At 33.1% G+C, this 24,017-nt stretch overlaps 4 protein-coding genes across 7 annotated transcripts in view; 2 read left to right on the forward strand and 2 right to left on the reverse strand.

Moving 5' to 3' along the window:
* The first annotated feature begins 545 nt into the window (after positions 1-545).
* Positions 546-11,255, forward strand: Mu2 (mutator 2). 2 transcript variants are annotated; one of them, XM_083102850.1, is made up of 8 exons: positions 546-646; positions 835-983; positions 1,338-1,436; positions 2,721-2,822; positions 3,597-3,770; positions 3,835-8,059; positions 8,127-8,438; positions 8,594-11,255. In XM_083102850.1, exons 2-8 carry the CDS (start codon positions 894-896, stop codon positions 8,803-8,805), a joined length of 5,214 nt encoding a protein of 1,737 aa, XP_082958976.1. In that variant the 5' UTR covers positions 546-646; positions 835-893; the 3' UTR covers positions 8,806-11,255. The 2 variants fall into 2 exon arrangements, with proteins under 2 accessions (XP_082958976.1, XP_082958977.1); XM_083102851.1 differs by having other exon boundaries at positions 633-657.
* LOC145973460 (nuclear protein 1) lies at positions 9,232-11,313 on the reverse strand. The gene is made up of 2 exons (XM_083102867.1): positions 10,967-11,313; positions 9,232-10,196 (listed from the first exon to the last, which is right to left on the reverse strand). The coding sequence occupies exon 1, from the start codon at positions 11,183-11,185 to the stop codon at positions 10,976-10,978; it is 210 nt and encodes a 69-aa protein (XP_082958993.1). The 5' UTR covers positions 11,186-11,313; the 3' UTR covers positions 9,232-10,196; positions 10,967-10,975.
* A 3,044-nt stretch (positions 11,314-14,357) lies between these two features.
* On the reverse strand, positions 14,358-23,760 carry LOC145973456 (scoloptoxin SSD14). 3 transcript variants are annotated; one of them, XM_083102858.1, is made up of 10 exons: positions 22,822-23,203; positions 22,534-22,718; positions 17,406-17,630; positions 17,058-17,281; positions 16,744-16,936; positions 16,427-16,627; positions 16,101-16,350; positions 15,808-16,001; positions 15,478-15,718; positions 14,358-15,365 (listed from the first exon to the last, which is right to left on the reverse strand). In XM_083102858.1, the coding sequence occupies exons 1-10, from the start codon at positions 22,849-22,851 to the stop codon at positions 15,102-15,104; spliced, it is 2,007 nt and encodes a 668-aa protein (XP_082958984.1). In that variant the 5' UTR covers positions 22,852-23,203; the 3' UTR covers positions 14,358-15,101. The 3 variants fall into 3 exon arrangements, with proteins under 3 accessions (XP_082958984.1, XP_082958985.1, XP_082958986.1); XM_083102859.1 differs by lacking the exons at positions 22,534-22,718; positions 22,822-23,203 and adding an exon at positions 23,380-23,760; XM_083102860.1 differs by lacking the exon at positions 22,534-22,718 and having other exon boundaries at positions 22,822-23,202.
* Positions 20,053-24,017, forward strand: part of LOC145973459 (phytanoyl-CoA dioxygenase, peroxisomal-like) — a 39,609-nt gene continuing 35,644 nt past the window's right edge. The window contains exon 1 of the mRNA XM_083102862.1: positions 20,053-20,369. The gene's annotated coding sequence lies outside the window, so the exon portion shown is untranslated. The remainder of the gene's footprint in view (positions 20,370-24,017) is intronic.

Consider the following 24,017-nt stretch of genomic DNA (forward strand, 5'->3'; position numbering starts at 1 on the left):
ATTCTTGAGATCGAAAGTCAATGTACAAAATTTTGTGTATTTTTATTACTAAGAAAATATATTTTTATCTTTTTATGTCAACTTTTTGTACTTAAAAAAATTACATATCTTTATTATATAAATTATCAAATGGTATATATATTTTTCTTTGAACTAAAACTGAAAGACAAATTTTAAATCTTATTATAAACGAAGAGGCAGGAACAATTTTCAAATTGCGATTAAAAATTTATTAAAACTAAAAATTTTTATGATTTTATTGATTTATTTAAGCATCCTTTTTTAACAGGAAACATTGCTAACTACTCGTTTGAAATCAATGATGGATTATTAAAATTTATTAATAATATTATCATTAAAATTTATTTAATAGAATTATCATTAAAATTTATTAATAAAATTATATCGCACGTATAGCGACGCATGCCTTAGGCTATATTCGAACAAATTTGCATAACGCATAAACATATGTTTAAAGATGATTTGGTCCATAAGCATACGCATTATATATTTTCTCTACGCGCTACTACGCAATTTGGCATTTAGCATCTCTTCTCATTGGATAGGATTTACAAACACATTCATAGGGTATATGGCGTGGGAAGAATCACACTCGACTGTACGATCAGTCGATTGTTTAGAAAATGTCAGTATGAAGTATGCTGTCTTTTGTGTTAATATTAATTATTTTGCGTTTATTACTTATAAAGCATTTATATGTTTATGTTTATACTTTTCTGCGCTTATGACCATGTTTACCTAACAATTCGCGAATTTTAAAGTCAGTCCGCGTTAGAGGTTATGTCACGTTCACCTTTCGAATTTTGACGATAGATTCTTCTTATCGATGCTGAATATATGTTTATTATTGATATAAACAATTTCTGATAACGATGGAGTTTGCGGCCACACAAATCTATGAGGATGACGAGCTTTTGCCTACTCAGAAAATTCCATGTACTGAGGAAGACGAATCGGTACAGGTAAACATACATTATATATTTAATAGATTTTTTCTAATTACACTTTAATGATATAATAAAAAAAGGAGGAAAAAGAACAAAAAAAATTATGTTAATTGTTCATTGCAACATGAACTAATTCTTAAATTATAGCGTAATTAGATATAAGAAGTTGCAATAATTTCATTAAATCATTGGATTTTAATAAATTCGTTTGGAGTAGATTATTAATTGTAAATTTCAATTGTTGAGTTTTTTACTCTTTATCAGTACGTTGAATGATTAATATTTGATATTCTCTAAAATGATAAATTATTTACAATAATTGGTTTTAATAAAACATTAATATAATATTTTGTTAAACAATTATTTCAGGTTGGAACATTAAATATCAATTCTAATGAATATCAGATTAAAGGAGGGATCACAAAAATTGGTAGGAGTGATACCTGCGATATAGTTATAAATGAAATGGTAAGTTTTAAAGTTACATCTTTCACGATATGAATTAATTGAATATTGTTCTTCAAGTAAAAAGTTATTTATTTTGCAAAAAATTTCAAACTGATATTCGAAGTTAAATAGCATTATATCTTATTAAAAATTTATTACATAAAATATAGATGAAAAGATTGAATTTTCCTGCAAAATTATTCAAAGCTCTTCTTTCCTATTTTTTAATGTGCTCGACACTCTCTAAACTTAATAATTGAATCCAAAATTTTTCCTATCAAATTAGCAATATTATCCAGGTTTAGGATTAACAATATGCAGATAAAGAAGAATTTTGATTGTTCTACATCAGCTATATTTGCAATTTAGAAAAAAGTTCAAGAATGAGTATTGATATGTGTACAATATGTGAATCTTTCGTGCTTATCCATTTGTGGCAACAGATACATAAAAATCAATTAATAATTTCTGCATATTGCTATTCTAGTGCATTTTTGTTGGATCTACCTAGGAAGTATCTAACGCTACATATGTCATTGCCACGGCAGATCCCTAAATTACAAATAGGAAATAATATTTATAAAACTTTTCTCTGAAATATAATTTTCCTTTTTATAAGCAAATTTCCAAATGTTAAGATAGATTTAGCGTAATGTTCAGTACTCAGGATGTTGCTTAAAATTTGTTTTTCTCTATATGAGATAATAATAATTATAATAATAGGGCGTCTTGAATCTTGGAGCAGCCTCGTTTTCTATTGGCTAAGTCTAAAAAGATGGAGCAATTGATAGCCTTATTATCTTCTGTAGCATATTATTTTTTGCAGAAACTATTGTGAATGGACATTTCTCTGGTATTAGTTGCTAATTATTTATATTATTTAGTATATTATTAACTGTTCTCATTTCTCATACATACACACTCATACATATTTAATATACAGGAATTAGATAAGTGCAATTACAAAGTCATTATGAAGAAATTAATGTTAAGACAGCGTGCTCTTAATGTGTATGTTTTAGTTATAATAATTAATACTTATTTTTGAAAAAAACAGACAATTGATAAATATTTAACAATCTACTTTCTGAAAGAATATTCTCATCATGAGATATATTTTCTTCTAAACTTTTTTCATTTTGAATAAAACATGTAGAAATAAGTAGTGAATTTATAAATGAAAAATTAATAAAGTAAATTTGAAACGTATGAGATAGAATTAACATTTTTGTGTATATTTTATTTTATTTTAACCAAACAAGGTAAAATAAATTTTAAGTAAACCTAATGTTGAATTTTTTTCAGTCAGTGTCAAAAATACATGCAGAGATCGAAGCTATGAGAAATCAAGAATCAAGTATTTGGATTTGCGATCTCAATTCCTCCAACAAGACGAAGCTGGGTGATGTAATAAACACTATACATTTTTATTATTTACATTCAATTTATATTATTATACCTCATATCATTTCGCTTTTTACGCTATATTTGAACAGAGTTTGTTATTATTTAATCCTGTTTACATGTGCAAAGATAATCAATTGAATTATGCTTAATAAATTGAAACATGTTTGCATATCTAAATAAATATTTGACCTTGTTGATTCATGAGTGTATCACAAAATGAAAACAAGAAGATTTGTTCAATTATATTCATTCATGCTTTATTAAGGCAGTAATTATAAAAATGCTATTTACTTTTGCAATGAATGATATACCTGAAATGTATAGATCACCTATTTTCCAAAGAAATAGTCTTTTTTTAATAATAAATAGATATTACATGCAAACACAACAAGAAAATGATAAAAACAATTAAGTGGAAATTTTATTATGTGTAGTTTTTATCACTATATATATGATTGTGAAAATAAAAGAGATATTTCGGAATTAATGTAGGATAGACACAGTATCATTAATGCATTTGTTTTCTTGCTTTTGTATTGCATGTATGCATTAAATTGAATAAATTAAATTTTTTAATTTTATTATGTTATGATGTATTTTTTTAAAAATATATTTTTATTATATAAATTATCCCATCAAGTGGCATATGTGCTTTTCTTTCAATTAAAACTGGAAAATAAATTATAAAAATTTTCAAATCGCGATTAACAATTGATAAAACTAAGAGTTTGGCAATTTAATTGCTCCTAATCAATTGTATTCTTTTTTTAACAGAAAATATTGCTACCCAATCGTTTATATGAAGTCAGGGATGGAAGTATCATTAAATTTGGTAGAGTGCATGCGACTTATCGCGCATATCGTCCGATGGTGATACCAGAAACACCTGCGCCATCGCGAAAAAGAGTTACAAATACAATAATTCCGAGCACTCCGGATTCATCTCTCGTAAATATTTTGATTAACATCTGATATGATATTCGTACATTAATGCATTTGTTTATTTTTGTAGAATAATTCATCCAGTGATGGATCCATTATCCTTGGAACACAGAAAGACAAACAGAACAGCGTTTTTCTACGGCCACAAGTTCCACAACAACGTCAGTCAAGCACTGATAAAAAGAATACTTCTCATGCATCTTCTAGTGAAAGCGATGATTTACAAACTGTTACTGAATTGCATGCCTCCAATATTGACATTAGCGAAAACCGAGAACCTAGTAATATATTTGATATAGAAACGCAAAAATTAGAAGAACATGAAATGGTGACATCAAAATCTATTCATGATATAGAGACGCAAATAATTCCTATGGATACGTCGACACATTTTCAAGCAAATACTAAAACTAACAAGCAAACCGAGCTAAATGTCCAAGATGAAGTAACTAGTACTTCTGCGATAGATATTCACGATATGGAAACTCAACGTTATGAGAGCTATATGAATGAATCGAAGACTCAAAAGAACAAAGATATTTGGAATGTAACACTGAACAGGTTTGTAACAGATAATCATAACGTGGAAACGCAAAATTATATTGATGATACTAACAGAGATACGAAAAAGTCCAAAATAGATAAAAATAAGAATCAAAAGAAAAACTTAGATCAAATCGAATGCGATATTAGCGATTTAGAAACGCAAAAATTCAATGATAAAAATATTGCAGAAGACATATCCAATATAGAAACTCAACTTGAACTAAATGCGACCAGAAAAATACTTCATGTAGAAAGACAACTTGAAATAGATGACATTGTAAATGATATCAATAATGATCGAACTACTAAAGATACTGATAAAGATAACACATCAAAAACTGTAAATAGAACTAATGATGATAATGAAAAAGATAAAGATAACATGATAGAAACTGTTAAGACCAAAATCAATTATGATAACGTTACACAATCACCCAATTCCAGGTCTGGTAGTCCTGGATCTTTGAATTTATCGTCACCAGGAGTAGATGAAGATTGCCTTTCCTTGACACAGCGTAGCGATCATTTGCTCGAATCATCAGATTTATTGGAATACTTTGTCGAGGGCATTGATAAACGGGAAGCAATAGTGCCTAACACATCTACGCCAAAATCATATGCGAAAACATCATCGGAAAGAGATAATAATGTCGAAAATGTATCGAACCATGATGAAGACAATATTTTTGATGCTCTCACGCAACGCGTTCACGAGTTTGAAGAGAGACCGAACGAAATCAATGAAAAAGATATAATATGTAAGAAAAAACATGGATCAAAAGAAAGCGTCGATGGTGATCTGGAAAAGGACACAGAGGAACATCCCGAAAAATTCGTTCAAAAGCAGTGCAAATCTTTAGAAATTTCGGATAAATCTTCCAACGACAATATAAGTAATAGAAATGATCCAGGCACGAGTGTTGAATCTGAAGATTTATTCGATGCACTAACACAACAATCCAATAGTCCTACAGTTAAGAATACATTGAATTCGTCAGTCAATCAGTTATCGAAAATTAACGCTGTTGTTGATGATATGGCGCCGACACAGATTATTAATAATAATAAAAACACTCATAATCAAGACAATCTGATAAACAAATCTTTGACAGATATTAATGGTAGTAATAACGCAATCGAAAATGGACGAAAGAAACATGCTGGCTGCAAAAAATCTGGAGAATCTTTTCGAGAGATTGATAGCGTGGAACAAAAACTTCATGAAATGTTTGATAATGTAAATAACAGCATTCATGAGCCAACACACATGTCGACTCAGGCCCTTGAAGATATTCTGGAATCATCACAGTATGACAACAACTTATCTGCTAACACTGTAAATGAAAGTTCACTTAGAGATAGCATATCGCAAACGCAATTAGAAAAGAAAACTCGTGCGGCTTGTGATCAATCTCAGCGTGAGCTAGCAGATACCGAAACGAATAATGTAAATAATGTGGATATCGATTCGCAAAATTCAAATATTTATTTTTCTACTCTTACTACAAAACGCAAAAGAAATATTCTGAAAGAAACACAAGAGCTTGTAGATACCGTGCTCCAGAGTGTAATTCCTTCTCATCAAGATTCTAATACTTCATTAATATCTAAAAGAAATAATGAAAAGATTAAAGATAATACATCTACAGAATCTAATAAAAGAAGAAAAAAGATTTCAAAATCAAGAAATAAATCCGATTCGATGACAGATGCTCTAAACGACGATAACGTAATCGAAACTATCTCGAACGGGAACAACGAGAAAAATCTTCGACGTTCGATGAAAAGAAAACATGCATCTGCGTCGAAAACGAACAAACGAGTTTTAAGGAATAATCCGAACAAAGTCAAAGTCGATGATGTAGAAAAGGACTCGGGGAGTGGGTCCGATGTTTGTGCACCTTGTCCATCGGAAGATGTAGGACGTACACAAACATCGGACATGTATGAGAGCGACGATGACATTCTAGCACGTTTACCACCTGCTAGAATATCGGGGACGCTTTCAAATCCAGCGAGTCCTTCTGCAACATCAACGTTGACTGAATGTAGCGCAAGATCTAAACAAGACATTGTAAAAGGTGGAAATAGAAAGATTGTACAGAATAAATTACTGTACAAGCAAGACGTTGAAGATTCTAAAAAGGACGAAAGCCTGAACGAAGTACACGATAAACCATCAGTTTCGCTATTTGATAATGATGTGCCCAGTTGCGATGTTCCTGAGACTAATAAAGTGACAACACAACTTGTCGACACCTCTGAGGATTCTGACAGTGAAGCAAATTATAAACGATTCAGACAAATGGCAGACAGAATAAGTAATATGGCAGAGAGATTAAATAATGAGCTCGATTGCCTGAAACAACATGATAAACAAAATAAATCCAACAAAAAGAAAAGTTTATCGCGTTTATCGCCTAATCTGTCGAAGGATCTGAAGCAAGATACTGACGATGAATTGAAAAGTTCTTTACAGACAAGCTCACGAGTGACGCGACAATCCAGTAAACAAAATGATGAGAGTTTGGATGTATCGTGCAAAGAAGCTCGCATGGAAAATATGACTTACGATAAATCTACGAAACCAGAAACGAGATCTATTGTCACTAGGAGAAAGAGAACTTTTAGCACGATTGAGAAAGATACTGAACAGACGAATTTGAGAAAACGTAAAGCACATCAAATCATCGAGGAACGTCCGATTCTTACACGGGCTCGAAGAAACATGGTGAAAACAGCTATTGACAGGCAATCTCCAAATATTCTTGATTATTTTACTAAAACTAGCTCACGCGAAAATTCCCCGGTGATTGGAAATACAAAGTCTTTCCAAGATAATAAAACAGTACCTGAAACTGCAGAAAGTTCAAAAGCCTTAAATTTAGAAACTAATAAAAGTGTGGATTCTGGGAGATCCAATATTAAACTGCGAAGAACTGCGAAGAAAAGTAGTAATAACAGCCAACAAGTCCAAGCGCAAGAGGAACAGACTAAATTAAATCTATCACAACACAAGAATCTAAAGATTGTACTTAGTCCCATAAGAAGTCCTACAATAAGTCCTATAGAAGACGAATCACAAGAAGTGGAAATGATTATGAGAAAAAGTTTAAATAATGTGCAGGACAAGAATTTGTCAATTAGAGAAACTAATACTGCAAAAATATTTCAAAGGAAATCAAGAATCAGAAACAAGAAACAACTCATTGCAGATACTGAGACAGATTCAGCTTTAACTGAGAGTAATACGTCATCTGTAGATGATTCTAATAATACACAATCTGATAATTCCATATCAAAAGTTGAAAGTCGCAAAAGATTTACCAAAAGTTCTACAGCAAAGACACAAACTCTGGAAAAGAAGGAAACATTTAAGAAGCCTACTCATATCAACCAAAATTCTGCAAATTCGGTCTTTGATTCCTCATCAGAAAATATAACCAGTGAAAGTAGCCAAAATAGTATAGAAAGTGACACTTTGTCAAGTTCTAGATCTTCAAGATCAAAAACAGCAGGTGCGAGGAGGAAGGAAAAGGTAGAAATGACTCGAAATATGCGTAGAATGGCCAATAACAGTGTCTCTTCAATGATGAATACAAGTATAGAAGTAACTTCTCTCCTATCAACGCCTTCCACTAGGATGCGTAGGAGTGCATCTGTTTTGAATTCCACATCATCCGTTGCGGGACACAGAATTTTGTTTACAGGTATAACGGAGGACTACAGCAAAATCGTTAAAACATTAGGTAAGTAATAAATTAAAAAATTCTAGAAAATTTATAATATTAACAATTGTCAACAATTATTTTACAGGTGGAAACAAAGTGGAAGATCCGGCAAAGTGCAATGTTTTGGTTACTGACAAAGTTCGCAGGACGTATAAATTCTTATGTGCATTGGCAAAGGGTATACCCATAGTGACGATAGATTGGTTAAGAGATAGTGAATCGGCAGAACAATTTTTGGATTGGGAAAGTTACATATTAAAAGACCCTGCCGCTGAAGCCAAGTTTGGTTTCAGATTGAGAAAAAGTCTTGATAAGGCTAAGGAAAAAAAATTATTAGATGGATATACCATTATATTGACACCAAATGTTGCTCCACCACCTATAGAAGAATTAAAAGGCAATTATTTAAGACATATATATTTTTACATTATATATTATACATTATATATTTACATTTATATATTTTATATATATATTTATATATTTGTTATATTTTTAAGCCATTATATAAAACAGATGTAGCAGATTTACATGAGACATATTATATTACAGATATGATAATGTCTTGTGGAGGAAAAGCTCTATTACGTCCACCAAGTAAATGGCCTGAAAAAGCGATGATAATATCTCGCGAAGAAGATTTGTCAAGTGCGAGAAAATTTCTTGCGAAAGCACCGAAGACTGTTACTATACAGTCTACAGAATTTATTCTGACTGGTATTTTAAGACAGGAAGTGGATTTCGATAAATATAAAATAATGTGATTACCAGTGAACCCCTCCTTTCCTTTAATAAGAACATCTATTATTAACGCTGTCAATATATACTCAGGTATCCAAATATTTTTATTACTAATTATATTAATTGTTTAAAAACTAGTCTCTATATACAAACAACTATATGTCACATTCCCAGTAAACAATTTATTTTTAATTATTAAAAAAAAACATCGTAAATAACAATTGGTGCAATTGGTTATTTTATTTTCTTTTGAACATGCAAATCTGTTTTATTTACTAATTACATGATAGAGATGATAAGAATCCAGGTTAATTATAGTAATATAATAATGATTGATATAATGATAATAAGAAAAATAAAGAAAGAAGAATTCGTTTATGTATAATAAGAGAAGAAAATACAGTATGAAATATTCTTTCTTCTGAACAATGAATAAAAATGCATTCTCATTAGCTACAAATGTTTATTTTTATAATTTTTTTTTAATACAATTATATTCTGATGTTTATATCAATACACGATAATAAATGATTTTCTCATCGCAAAAACTTGAGATATCTAGTGATTTTGATTGATGTATATCATCAATCACAATATGCGAGAATTGCGTCCTGATTAAACATTAAATATCGTATATTCTCGAATTGATTGAAGCTTATCAAAGTTCTCTTTGCGTGAGTGTTTTCTGCAACACGTCACGATACAATTGTTACTCGTTATAAGAAACGAATGATAACAAAGACATATATCTTCGATTAGCGATAATTGCTCGTATGCGACGCGCACGAAAACACGCACCAAAAAAAACTCTAGTTAACGATTTACCGATTATTTAAATCTAATGATATAGGAATAAAAAAAAAGCAAGTTTAATTATATAATCATAGCTTATATTAATAAAATCATTTAATATAATAGCACACGAAAATCAATACAAATGAGTACATTCAGAAGCATAACCGCTCATTGAGCGGCTAAGTAACAATCGAATGTGATTTTTATTTTTGAATTCATCAGTCACTGTTACTTAGCTGTTCAGTGAGCGTTATACTTCTGGATGCACACAATAATATCATCGTACTATGTTATATGTATGTATATATAAAAATGACAAAAAAGTCATGCAAATTTCAGATTCACACGAAATAAGCAGTAATCGAAGTACGATGTACGTTACTTTGTACTCTTATAAATAACGTGGGGATCCGTGCTTCTGACATATAAATGAAGATGAAATGAAGCACAAACTACCGTGCTCCGATCTTACGTTTGAGAATTATATAAGAATCTACTGCTAAATGCAATTTTTCGACGGTATAACGCATATTTCTTTCTTATTCCAGTCATCTTAGACGATAGGTAAGTCCTGTGAGATGAGATCCAACTTGACAACGAAGATAGGAACGTGCGTAATCTGGAATCACAAAGATTGAAACATGAAAAATAAAATTGAGGCAATATGTAAACAATATCGGAAAAATATGAGGATAATGATTAATTGTTTTCAAAATGTTTCCAACAAAAATAGAATATTTTGAAACGCGTATTACGCAAGGTGTAAATATACTAGCTAAGGAAAAAAAAATACACAAGTGTATGCGTGTGTCATATGAGTCATCGCCTGCGAGATAATGGATAACCGATAACGAAAAATAAGACGCAATATTGTGAATCGACACGTACGATAATCTGGAATGGAAAAACAAGCGACACAAAGTTTCACGTCAAGCGAAATTTAATTTTTAAAGTTTTGATAAACTGTTAAAAAATCAAACTATGACTACGACAAGCAACTACTCCGCACAAAACAAAAGAAGTAAATGTAATTGAATATAATCAAGAGATTATCTCCATTATTTGCATTATTATATTTTTCCTTCGAGAATACTTGAATTTATAAACCGAATACTATCAAATTGTCAAGAATAATAGAGTTTTATGTGTAAAAAAAATGAAAAATAAATTCTCATTCAGTTTTAGCAACACTGATCGGAGAAACGAATATGTTTCGGATTATTTAATTTTTTTTTCTTTGAGATAATACAAGAATATTGCGTCATTCTTGCTCGGGAACAAAGCAATAAAATTGATTCTTGTATTGAGAAAATGCGAGGAGAAGGTATCTGAACGAGGCCAACGACGCGATGAGACTTAAAAGGCAGAAGGTAGCGTCGAGTGCCTCACCTTCGCAGATTAGACCTTGTTCTTGCTGGTCTGCCGTTTGTTATGCTCGGTATTCATCAGCTTGGTGAGGATCTTTCTGGAATGGCCGCTCGGGTCGAAGTGATTGGTATGTGTGACGGCTTCGCGTTTGCTCCTCTGCTTTCCACCGTGTGCGGTGAAGATGTGCTTGTCGTAAGCGTAGTTGAAGTGCTCGTACTCGTCGAAGTACGCCTCAGACATAGTTCTCGCGATTGGATTCTCAAAAACGCTCGTAGAAAACAGGTCGCCGCGCGACAACGCAAAAGAAAAACGATGTCAAATAATCACCTTCCACCGAAGAGGATCAATTCGATACTGATTACGGCGCTTTCGCCGTCCCGAGTTTATATATGTCACCGGGTTTGCGCGTGCGTGGTGCGCGAAATGCGACTCGGAGAGCCGGTCTTGTCGACCTGAACGATTCAACTCTGACACATGTCTCCGAAGATATTTTCGTCTATAAATTAATTCCGAATTTATCTCTCCTCTTGTTACAATGTTAATTTTCTTATAATTCTTGCGTATCTTTCTGAGGTTTTATTCCAAGGTTCGAATAAAATATATCTTTGTAACTTTTTTGCGAGTTTGATAATATTTTTAGATAATTTAAAATATAAAAAGAAATCTGACTTCCACTTGACACAAAATATTTACATTGATCCGTAAGTCTCCCGATATAGCTTTGATAACCTATTGAGAAGTCTCATTTCTTGACTTAACTTTCTTGATTAAATTTATGCAACTTTCGTAGAGTGATTTGATTGATCTCAATTATAGATAAATAAATACAATTTGTTACGTAATGTTTTGGTGAATCAATTGTTTCGAATATGTATATTCGATAACTTTTTCGAGTGCATTAAGAATGAATGAGACGATAGTTAAATGTAAAGCGAATTCTAAATGCGTAAAAGCAAGAACACATATGCGTGTCGTGTTGTCAGTTAGATGCAGAACCGACAGTTGTGTATTCAGGTGTAATTTCATACGTTTTTATAAAAACTTTAGCATTTCTTTTTTGCGCATGCTTCATTTAAAGTAATTGTATCAATATAAATTGACTGAATTTTCCATATATAGATATATTGAAGTATCGAGATCTGCGAGAGAGAAAATTGTTAAGTAAAATTAAAATATTATTATAAAAATTTGTTAAATATTCTGAATGTTTGAAGAATGTTTAGAGAAAAGTTTACAATATTTGAGATTATCTCGTTTGATTGTCCAGAAAGTTATTGGGATTTCTTAAAACACAAACCAATATCAAAAACACAAATCAATATTAAAAACAATTATTATTATATCAATTAAACATATATATTATCATTAAAACAAATATTATTATATTATTACAAAATGTAAAGCGTTTTAAAATGTAACATGTATATAACATAGGCATAAAGGAAAGACAACTTTATGTGAAAAAAGCATTAAATCTTAAACAACAAAAACCGTTAATAACTTCCTGGACAACCTAGTATAACATATAAGCAATGCTATCTGAGGCGTATATAATCGCGAAATGTCTAGAAGTGTGTTTCTCGTGCGTTGTTGATAGTATTAATAATCGAAGTTGTCTTGTTTCTTCGACATGCGTGCGATTTGAACTGTGATGAACAAAACATTCCTTTTACATCCAACGGTCACTTACTCACGTGGCTAATTTATTGTCAAGGCATTTGCAATCTAAAAAATTCCAACGCATAAGTGCATCATAGTGCTTTACCTTCTATGTACCCTCTAATGCTGATATAGCTATAAAGCTATCTAAGCTAGCTAAGCTTATTAACGCTTGATTTTTGAACAAAACTTTTCTGTATGAAACGATATATTTCGCGCTATTTATTTATTTTACAATTCAAGAAAGAATATTTTCCAAAGGAGTATTGTACAGCGATTGTAATCGCTCAAGCATACATTGTATTTTATTTCGTTGTATTTCATTGTATTTCGTTAAGATAAAATAAATTTTCGAAAGAATCAAGGAAATGAAAACAAATCAGCTGTTTGTACAGTTAAAAAAAATTACATTTGTACTGTTGATAGCGAGAGTGTCAAGGTGATCGTTCGTAAACAAAGTGTGAAATTTATATTCTATCATGTAAAGGCGCAGCAAAACTCTCGTAAAGAAGACATAAATGTCTCGCAGAATATTTGTCGCTACGTTCACCGATTTTATACATTCTTGAGCAGGATGTATGAATATATATCGGATACGCAGAGGGGAAAGCCTGTATCAATCGAGCACGTTTCTACACTGTACGATATCTCGAGCGAAACTATCGGAGCATAAAGACACGTCACGCTACCGACAAAATTTCTAGATTGAATAATTTCTCAAAGCCTTGGAAATAACAATGTAGTCTTGAATTATCGCCATTCTCAGTCGATGCAACAACAAAGTCTGATTACTAGAGTTTAAGTCGGCAAAAAGAGTCGTAAAGTTTCATCCCGAATTAATAATAAAGAAGCGAATTGTTTCGTAAGATAACAATGAAAAGGCAGTAAAATTAATAAATATATTCTTTTTGATATCTCGTTTGAATATCGCCGTTTACAGAAAGATTGGAATCATTTTTACAGCCATTTTACAGCTGTGTGTGTTTTTGCAACGAATATAAATGCGCAAATACAGATACATAATCTCCGATAGTCATTATTTTGATAAGCGTTACAATAATAAGTGAAAATGTTAAATATTTATTCGATTTCTTATCTAAAATATTAACGATACGTCGTTATATCTCAGACTTTATAATTAAGCACCGTGCCTGAGTATGACGTTATAATTATCAAAACAGCAAATTTTTTTTTCGATGACGGCGCAATGTAACTTTCAAGGCCGGGCATTGACGACGGATTATATTTCGACTGGGCGCGAAATACGTGATCGTGTTCGTGTATTCCCTCACCATGGGACGTTTAGCTTGTGGAACATACTATATTTTTACAAAGTTAGCGAAAGACAAAATCCAGCTATGTTTCTCTCTATCTCTCACTTTAGTTTTCTTATTAACTTACATAAAAGCTGCTGCGCAAAAGAAGTCATGACCCAAAGAATGACGACAATGACATTGCGAAAGAATATCGAGCGCGAATGCGAAAAGTACCGTTGATCGCGATCTGATCCTGATAAGACACTTGTATCAAGCCGGTTGTGGTCTCGAATAGCGATTAGCCGAGAAAATCCTCCTAGACAACTTTAGGAAACAGGTTTCATTGTATAATAGTAGGAGAATAACTAATGCAATATTTTATATTTGCATGATGCTTTCAAAGCCCACGATGTAGAAAACTTTATGAATTCTGAAGAATGAAGGAGAGAAAGGAGAGATATGCAGAGAATTTTTTTGATCGGATCATTAAAATACACTTTTCGATAAAAATAATCGATAAGATTATAGAAAAATTTATTGAAACATTTCATACGGTATAAGAGATTAGCTTAAGATTGCGATCATGGAAGTGGACACCTCTTGTAGATGATACAGATGATGAGGAGTAATTTAAAATAGCAAGTAATGCTGAGAGAAATGTCAAGACTTTATATAAAAGGCGCAACAAGACTAGGAAGTGTTCAAGCGCGTGTTCACGCGTGTTCTCGCGAAGCGGATTGTATCAGTGTTATATGTTAAAAATCGAATCGTATAAAAAGGATATATATATTTCTATATCGTCGTGTACCATATGGTCAAAATTGAACTCGTCAATTTTCGTGCATTTACATTGTTATATCCACTTTGTACATCTAAATATCTCTCACAAAAGTTCAAAGGAGTATGATAAACTCGAGAAAAAAATACTGAAATTGGAAGGAAGAATGTAATCAATGCATGGATGATGAGCGAGGAACGTATAAAGATTGTATTGATTGAATAATACCAGCGTAGCGATCTTTCAAACACGCGAATATGATAACATGATCGATCGTATACATTACATTAATGTTATACACGTGTGTGTTATACACAATGTTATACATTACATTAATGTTATACACGTATACATTAATGTTATAATAATCGCGAGGAGATAATCGACATTGTTTAGGCAAAGCCGGTTCACGAAAAGTTTCGCACTTGCAAGAGGATGTAATGGAATATCTATAACACGTTCATCACTCGACTCCGTAAACATCGCCACCTTTGCGGTAATCAGCGTTCGCGAAGATCGTGGAATTTTCGTAAAGTATCACACAAACTACGCTGCCACGTTCTCTGTAGCGCTTCGTGACGTGTCCTAGACGCTTCAGGCCGTCGATCACCTGTTTAGGAACTCCGTACTCGTAAGCTATCATTGGTGGAAACAGCTGATGATGTATCCTCGCCGAGTCCACGGCCTCTTTGACTGTCTGTTTCATCCAAAGGATCTTCGCAATCACCTGAGAATAAGAAAACATGATAATCATCCGTTGCTTCATTAAATACGATGTTATGTAGAGATGCCAGAATAGATAGAAGTTCTTGATTAAGCTTTTAAATTAAAATATTAACTTGAGACACCGCGGTGGTAATTCTGGTGCCACCGGCTGCACCCACGACCATCTTGACGTCGCCGTTCCGATCGACGAGCACGGATGGCACCGTCGAGGACAATGGCTGCTTCTTAGGTGCAATGTAATTATTGGGACTGGGCGGTACACCAAAGTAATTGATCTTCAACGGAATGCCGAAGTCGTCCATGGCGTTATTCAACACAATGCCGGTTCTCCTGCTGACTACTCCGCTTCCAAAACTGCAAGATTATCGGATACAAAGGTGTACAGGGAAAATCTAGCGATCCCGCAAATAAATACACTAGTCGAAGAGTGGAAATTTACTCACTAATAATTAATAGTGCTGGTAACTGACACAGCATCACCATTTTCCGTCAGCACCGACACGTGTGCGGTGCCATGATCCTCGGCACCAGCGTGGATGGAAGAGCCATATTGTCGCGGATCCTGCCAGGTTTTTTCGTCGCTTATTTTTTTCCGTATCACGCGTGCAAAGCTGCTCGACGTCAGGTTTTTAATTATCTTGAATCAAATTACAGTACACAGATATTAAAATTTCGAGAGAAAGAAAGGATTGTATCTTCTATATTTATTATTAATTATATCTTTTATATTTATTACTTCGGTCATATCGGTAAAAGCTCCATCACCTAGATCCGCCCTTAACGCATATGCGTACTTGAAGGTCTCTATTATTCTGTGATACGTGAGGGTCGTCGCGTTAAAATCAATCATGCTAGCCGGTGTGAAGCCGTAGCCATCGAGGATGTTGAGGATAAAGGACAGAACAGCTCCGCTACCGGGTAGTCCTGTAGTAAAGAGTTTTATGTCGCCCGAGAGATTCGTTTGTATCGGTTGATCCCATGAAACTCTGCGAGAGAATAAAAAAGACGTTTTTTTTTTTTTTTAAGAAAATATTCGAAGCGTAGCAATAATTCCTTGGTTACCTGTATTCATTAAGGTCCTTCATCGTTATAACTCCTCCTTGTTCGCGCAGATCCTCGACGAGATTTTGCCCAATCGTGCCGTTATAAAATTCGGTCGCATTCTTCTCGGCGATGATTCGCAGCGTTTCGCAAAGCGCGCGGGGTTTAATGGCAGATCCTGCTTTACGGAATTCGTTAGTCGCAGGATCGACAAACAATTCTCTAAAAGATTCAAAAGATATTTCATATTCATACACACACGTATATAATAATACTTATTACATAAAATATTTTATAATTTTTATTCTATATAACTTATATTTGACAGATACGTATACCTTAGAGTTGGATCGTTATAAATGCTTCTCTTATTATACAGAAGGCTGTCATATTGCGCCACTGTCATAGTATAGCCTTTTTCGCAGAGCTCAATACTTTGTTTGAATAAATCCGCCCATGGCAATTTACCGAATCGTTGATGAGCTGCCCAGTAGCCAGCTAATTCACCAGGAACTGCAACTGCCAGTGCGCCTGTCAAAATAAAAAATTCATAAGTCTTAAATAGATAAATTAAGGTAAAATAAGATAGTCAATCAATAATACAATGAAGGCACTTTTATATGAGATAGAAAAATTATGTATTAAAGTTTACCGTAAAAAGACGCATCCGCGGGCTTGTTGTCATACATCGTAGAATTGGCTGCCAAAGGTGCGCGATCCCTGGCATTGAGGACGAAAGCTTGACGCGTGGACCTTTGATAGATGGTCATCATGAATCCACCGCCGAATCCTAGACTTTGCATGTTGACGAGTCCGTTGCATATCAGGGCGGCCAGGGCAGCGTCCACCGCCGATCCATTCTGTTCCAAGATGTTTCTGAAAGAGACCCCTGTCTTTTACCTTTCTTTTTCCCTCGTGAAAGAGACGGACCGACTAATTGCGACTTCTCGCGTCCGTGTTACCGAATTCAAAAATTCGCGCGCGCGCGCGCGCAACGTACTTGCCGATGACAGCGCACGGCGCTCCATCCGCGCAAACGGCGCCGCGTTTAAAGGTCCTTAACTTGCTCCACGACGGCGGCTGCACGCTTTCCGGGTCGGGTGGTACCAGGGATTCGTCGCTCTGCGAAGTGCCGGAAACACTCAGAGCGATTACAGCGATCACTAATGCAGCTATAATAGTGCCGATTATTACGATTACGCACGATCGTACGCGATGTCGCGATCTGAAAAATAAGATTGTGTTGTCAGCTGATTATATTATCGATGCGCGATGATCTTTCATTACAAAATGATAATAAGTATGATAATAAGTATGATAATGATTATCTCAAAGTAAATACTCTCTTTCTCTCTCTCTCTCTTTCTCTTGATTGTTCTTGTTTTGTTGCCTTGTTATTCGATGATATAGCGATTTTAATCAAAATAATTTATTCCCCAGTCGTGTATAAGTTAGTATTGTTTACATTCATATGTAAATTGAAGTCATTTTCGAGCAATGTCCGGCATTCGTTTGGAAAATATTAAATGTCTTTTCAATATTTTTTACATTTCTTTGTATGTCCCGACAGCACATATGTCTAGACAGCACATATATTTAGACATCCAAGAGACGTCTAAAAGACAACTTAAAGACGTCTTAAAGTCCTTTAGACGTCTTTAAAACGTCAATATATAATATATAATATATTTATATGATTTGATATATCATTATTATATAATTTTTATATAACTTTTATAAATTGTCTCATTATAAAATAATTCAAAATATTATATCTATTTATAGAGTTGATTCGAAAGACTTGTTCTTGCAAAAAAAAGAAAACACAATATCTTTTAAAATGCGTTCTTAATATTTTAAACAAATAAACAACATATATAACATTTCTTATTATTGTTTTAAAAATAACAGCAATACAAAATATTATTTTCCTATTTTTCTAAAGAAAAGTTTTATTTAAAAGTAATCTGATATGTATCCTAAAAATTGTTTTAAATATGTATATTGTCAGTTTTAATATTATATTATATATAGATCATATTTAATTTACATAGATACTATGTTCTAAATATAAAATAAAATTTTTGTATTTATCAATTACATGTTTATTTAAAGTATGCTAATCGTGTGTGTATGTGTGACAGAGATATATATATACCCAATAAACACATGATGGTATATTATACATTTCAATCAAGTATTTACGGGAGGTCTAAATGTGATAGATTTAACGTATATCAATTGCGTATAATTTTAGTTGTGATGTCCGACTGATATACGTTGTCATAAACTATATTTATTTGTTTTCTAATGCTATTCTCAAACCAATTAAAATCGTATTTGATAAACTAATAAACTACGTTTTATGAGTACATAATTTTTACAAATTACGAGTACCTATATAAACGTATTACAATGACTATTTAAAATACGTATTGTAATGACTATTTAAAATACGTATTGCAATGACTATTTAAAATATGTATTGCAATGACTATTTAAAAATTTAAAATACGTATTGCAATGACTATTTAAAATATGTATTGCAATGACTATTTAAAATACGTTATTTTTATTATACTTTTAAATAATTTTTGTTTTTAAATAAACGTATTATATACAACTATACAGGTCGTTCCATTTTAACTTATACAACAAAATATCTCAAAGAGATATTAAGCTTCATCGAAGAAAATGTTTCAAACAAAAGTTGTAGGATTTAAAAATATCTATTTATTGATCTTATCACTTTGACCTTGGATAGGGTAATCAGTTTACATTAAAAAAATATGATTCCATTTAAAAATTTAAGATAATTTTGCCCTGACTTTGACAACTCTACCCAAGATCAAAGTAATAAAATCAAGTAGCATTTACTGTATCTACAGCGATTTCAACACTTTCATTATTCCCAATTGTATAGCATGTAGGTGAACATAAATTTTGTGTATTTGTAAAAGTTAAATTAGAATTATTTAACTCAAAATATGGTCAAATATATATAATAATAAAATATATTTATTAGTCGTATAATATTTTAGTTGTAAAATCAGGTGTGTATATATTATTCGTGCAACAATTTATTAACGTTTTAAAGACTTAGATTATACCATTTATAGAATAGAATTTTGTAAACATTTATAAATGAGATTTTTCTCATAAAGTATATACATTTTTAATAAACGTTTCTTCGATTACATAAATATACGATTTTAAAAAATAAAATAGACGCAGATACATTCTAGAAATTAAACGTTTCTTTTCGTATTCTTATATAATATTTTTCAACGCATAAAATCCGTTTTGTTTTATGCAAACGTAATAAAAACGGATATCATTATCGTATATTATACGATTGTATAAAAACCATAAAAATTAAAACGTTTATCTGATATACTTATACCACATTTATACTAACTTTACGTTTAATAAATGTTTAATATTCCATCATATGTTTATTGGGTATATATATGAATATATAATTTCAAAATTTATGTGTATCGCAATTTCTGCTTAATAAAACGATCTCTATTATCAGAGAGATAGAGAGAGAGAGAGAGAGAGAGAGAGAGAGAGAGAGATAGAGAGAAAGAGAAGGAGAGAATAATATGTTTACGTGTACGTATATATAAAAGCCCTGTGCAGCTGAGCGATTGCCAACAGCTGATTCAGTAGTCAGCGGAAACACTTGCAGTGCGCAGATTGCAGTGAATAGTAATTATTTCTCGTCTATCTAATTGTGATTTCAACGCATCAAGCGAACTCGTGTTTGATATGCTCGACAGTTTTCTCTCGAAAGTGCAAAAAAAACAACTGATAAAATTCGTCGAGAGTGTAAAATACGTTTGAAGCTCTAGATCACGCAAGAATTAAGGTTGGGAACACGAGAGAAGCAGAATATTTATCTCACCGATAAATTAGCGTCCTGCATTTCATCAGCTCAAAAAAATTACATCACGCTCAAGTAAGCTCATATGATCTTATATACAGAATTGAGCATTATTTGAATAAACTTTTATCTAGTTATTATTCGAATAAAATTTTATTTATTTTTGATATTTTCTCTAATTTTTTTTATATTTGAATAATTATGTATTATTATTTATCCATTATTTTTTATGTTATTCATTTTGTGTTTTATTATTTTTTGCGTTATTCATTTTACTTTCGCGTTTTATTATTTTTTGCGAAAGAATGGTTAAGTATAATATTCTACAAGTATTTTCTATATGTTTGATGTTTGAATGAAGAATTGTTAAAAAAGATTGCAAAAAGAAATGTGAAATCTTTCATTACAAGTGTTTCGCATTAAAATTTAACGAGCTTATAAATTGTTTGAATTACAATATTGAATCATTCGATTGCATTGATTTTGCAAAAAGGCTACGTTTTTATGGAGAAATTAATTTTCCTTAAAAAAAAAGTTGAATCATTTCGCTTTGAAATTATTCCACGAGACATATGTAAATTAACTAAGTATTTATCAAGTATTTAAGGGGGGACATACACCTTAGACGTACCGAAAGTGACCCTATATTTATGAATTTTTTTTCGTTGAAAGTATTGGAATATTATCAAAACATGAATTTTACCAGTATACTACATATATATTTTTATTAATACAGCGTTAAATTTTTATTAAAAAATATTAAAAAATATGTGGCATTGCTGGACGTCAGACGTTCGATGCTGTTACGTTTTGCGGTAATCATTGTGCCATTTATATTCATCTGAAACAAAAAATCAATTGATTCTTAAAATATATGGATAAAACTCTCTCTAGTCTGTCGTAACCGATTTCAAAAATTCGCGATATTTTAAAAAATGGCATTCATCTGAATTTAAAGGTACAAATTTTCGCGTAAAAAATCGATCGTTTTTTGGCTATAAAAAAAATAAAAAGACGTAAAAAATGATCCATCCAATGGTTCTCGAGATATTTGGTTACCAATTTTAACAACACAGTTTCGAGAAAAACGCGTTTAAAGTTTTAAGTATACTTTTAAACAATATATCAGTGATTTTTTTTGACTTACATGGAATCATTTACTTCAGGACCATATAGTGAGTCAGCAGACCATATAGTGAGTCTACATGGCAGCCTCTATCAATTCAAGCTTGGCTTGTGACGTAATCTTGCCTCCTTTGTTATGTCTTGAGCGGTGTGCTCTGCTCTTATTATTCGGCGCCATAGACATTTTAACATAGGCATGTTAATATGTCTATGTTCGACGCGAATCTTTTGCAGAAGCATATTGCGTATTTGGTCCTGCAGCGATGTTCATTTGCAATAGTGATTTTAAATTTTAAAAATTCGAATCCACGTGTACTTTTGCCTCGAATGTTATGTCACCACTACAATGTTTACATTTCACACACTCAGATATTGCCATGAAATTCAATATTTTGTATCCAATATTTGTTTCTTCCGGCACCACCAAACACATTACTAGCAGCACACGTTACTAGCATGAATATTTTAGCAGAAAGGAAACGGGTGCAGATGCACTTGCCAAATAACGCTCGTTCGCCAACGTGGCACCGAGTGCCTATCTCTTTAAAACGTTATATTTTTTTTTTTAATTTCAACTTGAAATTTTAGGAAAATTCTTAAGATATCGTACTATAGAAAACGCAAAAATTGAAAAATAAATTTTTTTAACCAATCTAGGTGTATGTCCCCCCTGAGTTGAGATGACTTTACATATACTTTATAATACTTTATATGTAATATAGTAGAAGCTAACGTTTGCGACAAACAAGATAATTGTAATACGATTGCGCAAAGCACAATGTTGTGTAACAGGGACGATCCACTATCGTGGACATGTTGATATGTTAATTTAAGAATTGATAAGAGCTCTCTCTCAGGAATTTTTACCTTTTCTTTTTTAATAAAATCGAACTGCTTTTCCACAAAAATAAAGGTAAAATAAAATAATTTGTAAGGAAATTTCCTTCCTCAATATTCGAAATATTATGTAAATTACTTTATCTAAGCGAACGAAGATAATCACGCGGAATAGCGATTGAATTGATTTGAAAGTAATAAATCGCGAGGAATATATGACGCGCATGATTCGTGATGCCATTGATCCACGGATGGCAAAGCACACGCGATGACTCACTTGTTTATTTTGAATCTCTCGAGGATTCGAAGTCTCGAGACATGGGTCAAACCGAGGAGCCAGACGGTTCCGACGTTCTCTGAATCGAGGGACCGGTTCCTCCCCCATCGCGCATCGTCGGCGCTGGTGTACGCGGAACCGGAACTCGTGCTGGACGAGGACGAGGAAGGTCTCATGACTCTTCTCTGAGGAAAGCTCCATTTATTAGTACGCTAAATGGAGAGCCGCGCTCTCCTCTCCTTGCTCCTATACTCCTCGCTCGATTAATTCAACATTGATCACACTCACTTGGAAGACATGCCGTCCGTTTCTCACCATCTACGTACTCCTTCTGACGCTTCTCTCGACTGGCACGCGTGGGAGAGAAATTCCACGCCATATCGGCGTTAATTACATTCCGGAAAACGCCAGACGAAAACAGTTTTCATAAAGAGAGCATGTTGAATAGCCCTGACACAAAGAACGCACACACACTTACGAACTGCCGGATTGCCGCTGATTCTATCGATAAACTTGTTCGGAGGTGACGAGCAATAATTGAACTAGCTATATAGAACTGTCAGAAAAAAATTCGCGATGATGAGTCGTCGGAAGACACGTCTATTCAACCTAGTGTACGATATGCGATATTTCAACGGTGAAGACTGTATCAGCTGAGCAAGCGAAATCGATGCAAGCCTGCGCGTCGACGGCAGGGCTGTAGCTAGGAACGGAATCAATGAATGCTCGTGCGCGGCTCGAGTTTTGAAAGGCATGATTATAAGATAAAAGTTCGTTATTGACAAATATTGACGATCGATATCCGTGCGAGATACTTTGAAAATTCTTGACATACATAATTCATACCTCTGTTCATCCTGGGATTCGAATGTACACGTCAGACTGCTCTTCTCCGCCATCTCCACCGGCTAGAAACTCCAGGTAGAAAAATGCTTCAAAATGTTTTCGAATATTCCACGCTCGGTCGCACTCTTTCCGCGCTAATGGGCGCGAATGCGTTTTTCAGCGAATTTCCACCGACGCGATTAGATAATCGCGAGGCAACGGACTGTATCTTACACACTCGGGCGAATTTGCACCGCAATTTTTCGGCGATTCGGCGGAGCCCGGACAAATTTACGTACGTTAAAACGCGCGAGAAACCGGCAGACGCGACTCATCCACGAAGAGTGAACGAATGAAGGACGCGGTCGAGGACCGCCTGTTGCGAGGTCGTATTATACCTGTTCGACGGGGTCCGAACGTAATGTAACATAATCGAGCGATCTCGTAAGAAGGTGCTGTGGAAACACGTTTCGGGAACAGAATTTGGAAACGAAGATAACATCGCATTCTTTGAATTTCAACATGTCTCGGGCACAAGATTATCGAAGGTAGTCCACTTTCGGGGCTTAAATATCAAACGAGCAGTTGAATATCATACATTTAAACATAAAGCATCAAGATAAGCTTTATTTTTTCAATAGAGATAATGTATCTTTTTA

Source organism: Camponotus vicinus, unplaced genomic scaffold (assembly GCF_025532165.1).
Source record: "Camponotus vicinus isolate PSW18456_S1 unplaced genomic scaffold, iyCamVici1.0 SCAF_6, whole genome shotgun sequence".
NCBI lineage: Eukaryota > Metazoa > Arthropoda > Insecta > Hymenoptera > Formicidae > Camponotus > Camponotus vicinus.

Coding starts and splice junctions, on each gene's coding strand:
- Mu2 (XM_083102850.1), top strand. CDS start 894: ATGGAGTTTGCGGCCACACAAATCTATGAGGATGACGAGCTTTTGCCT. Junction 984..1,337: donor AGGAAGACGAATCGGTACAG/GTAAACATACAT, acceptor CAATTATTTCAG/GTTGGAACATTAAATATCAA. Junction 2,823..3,596: donor ACAAGACGAAGCTGGGTGAT/GTAATAAACACT, acceptor TTTTTTTAACAG/AAAATATTGCTACCCAATCG.
- LOC145973460 (XM_083102867.1), bottom strand. CDS start 11,185: ATGTCTGAGGCGTACTTCGACGAGTACGAGCACTTCAACTACGCTTAC.
- LOC145973456 (XM_083102858.1), bottom strand. CDS start 22,851: ATGGTGAGAAACGGACGGCATGTCTTCCAA. Junction 22,719..22,821: donor ACGGACGGCATGTCTTCCAA/GTGAGTGTGATC, acceptor AGCTTTCCTCAG/AGAAGAGTCATGAGACCTTC. Junction 16,937..17,057: donor CGCGGATGCGTCTTTTTACG/GTAAACTTTAAT, acceptor TTATTTTGACAG/GCGCACTGGCAGTTGCAGTT.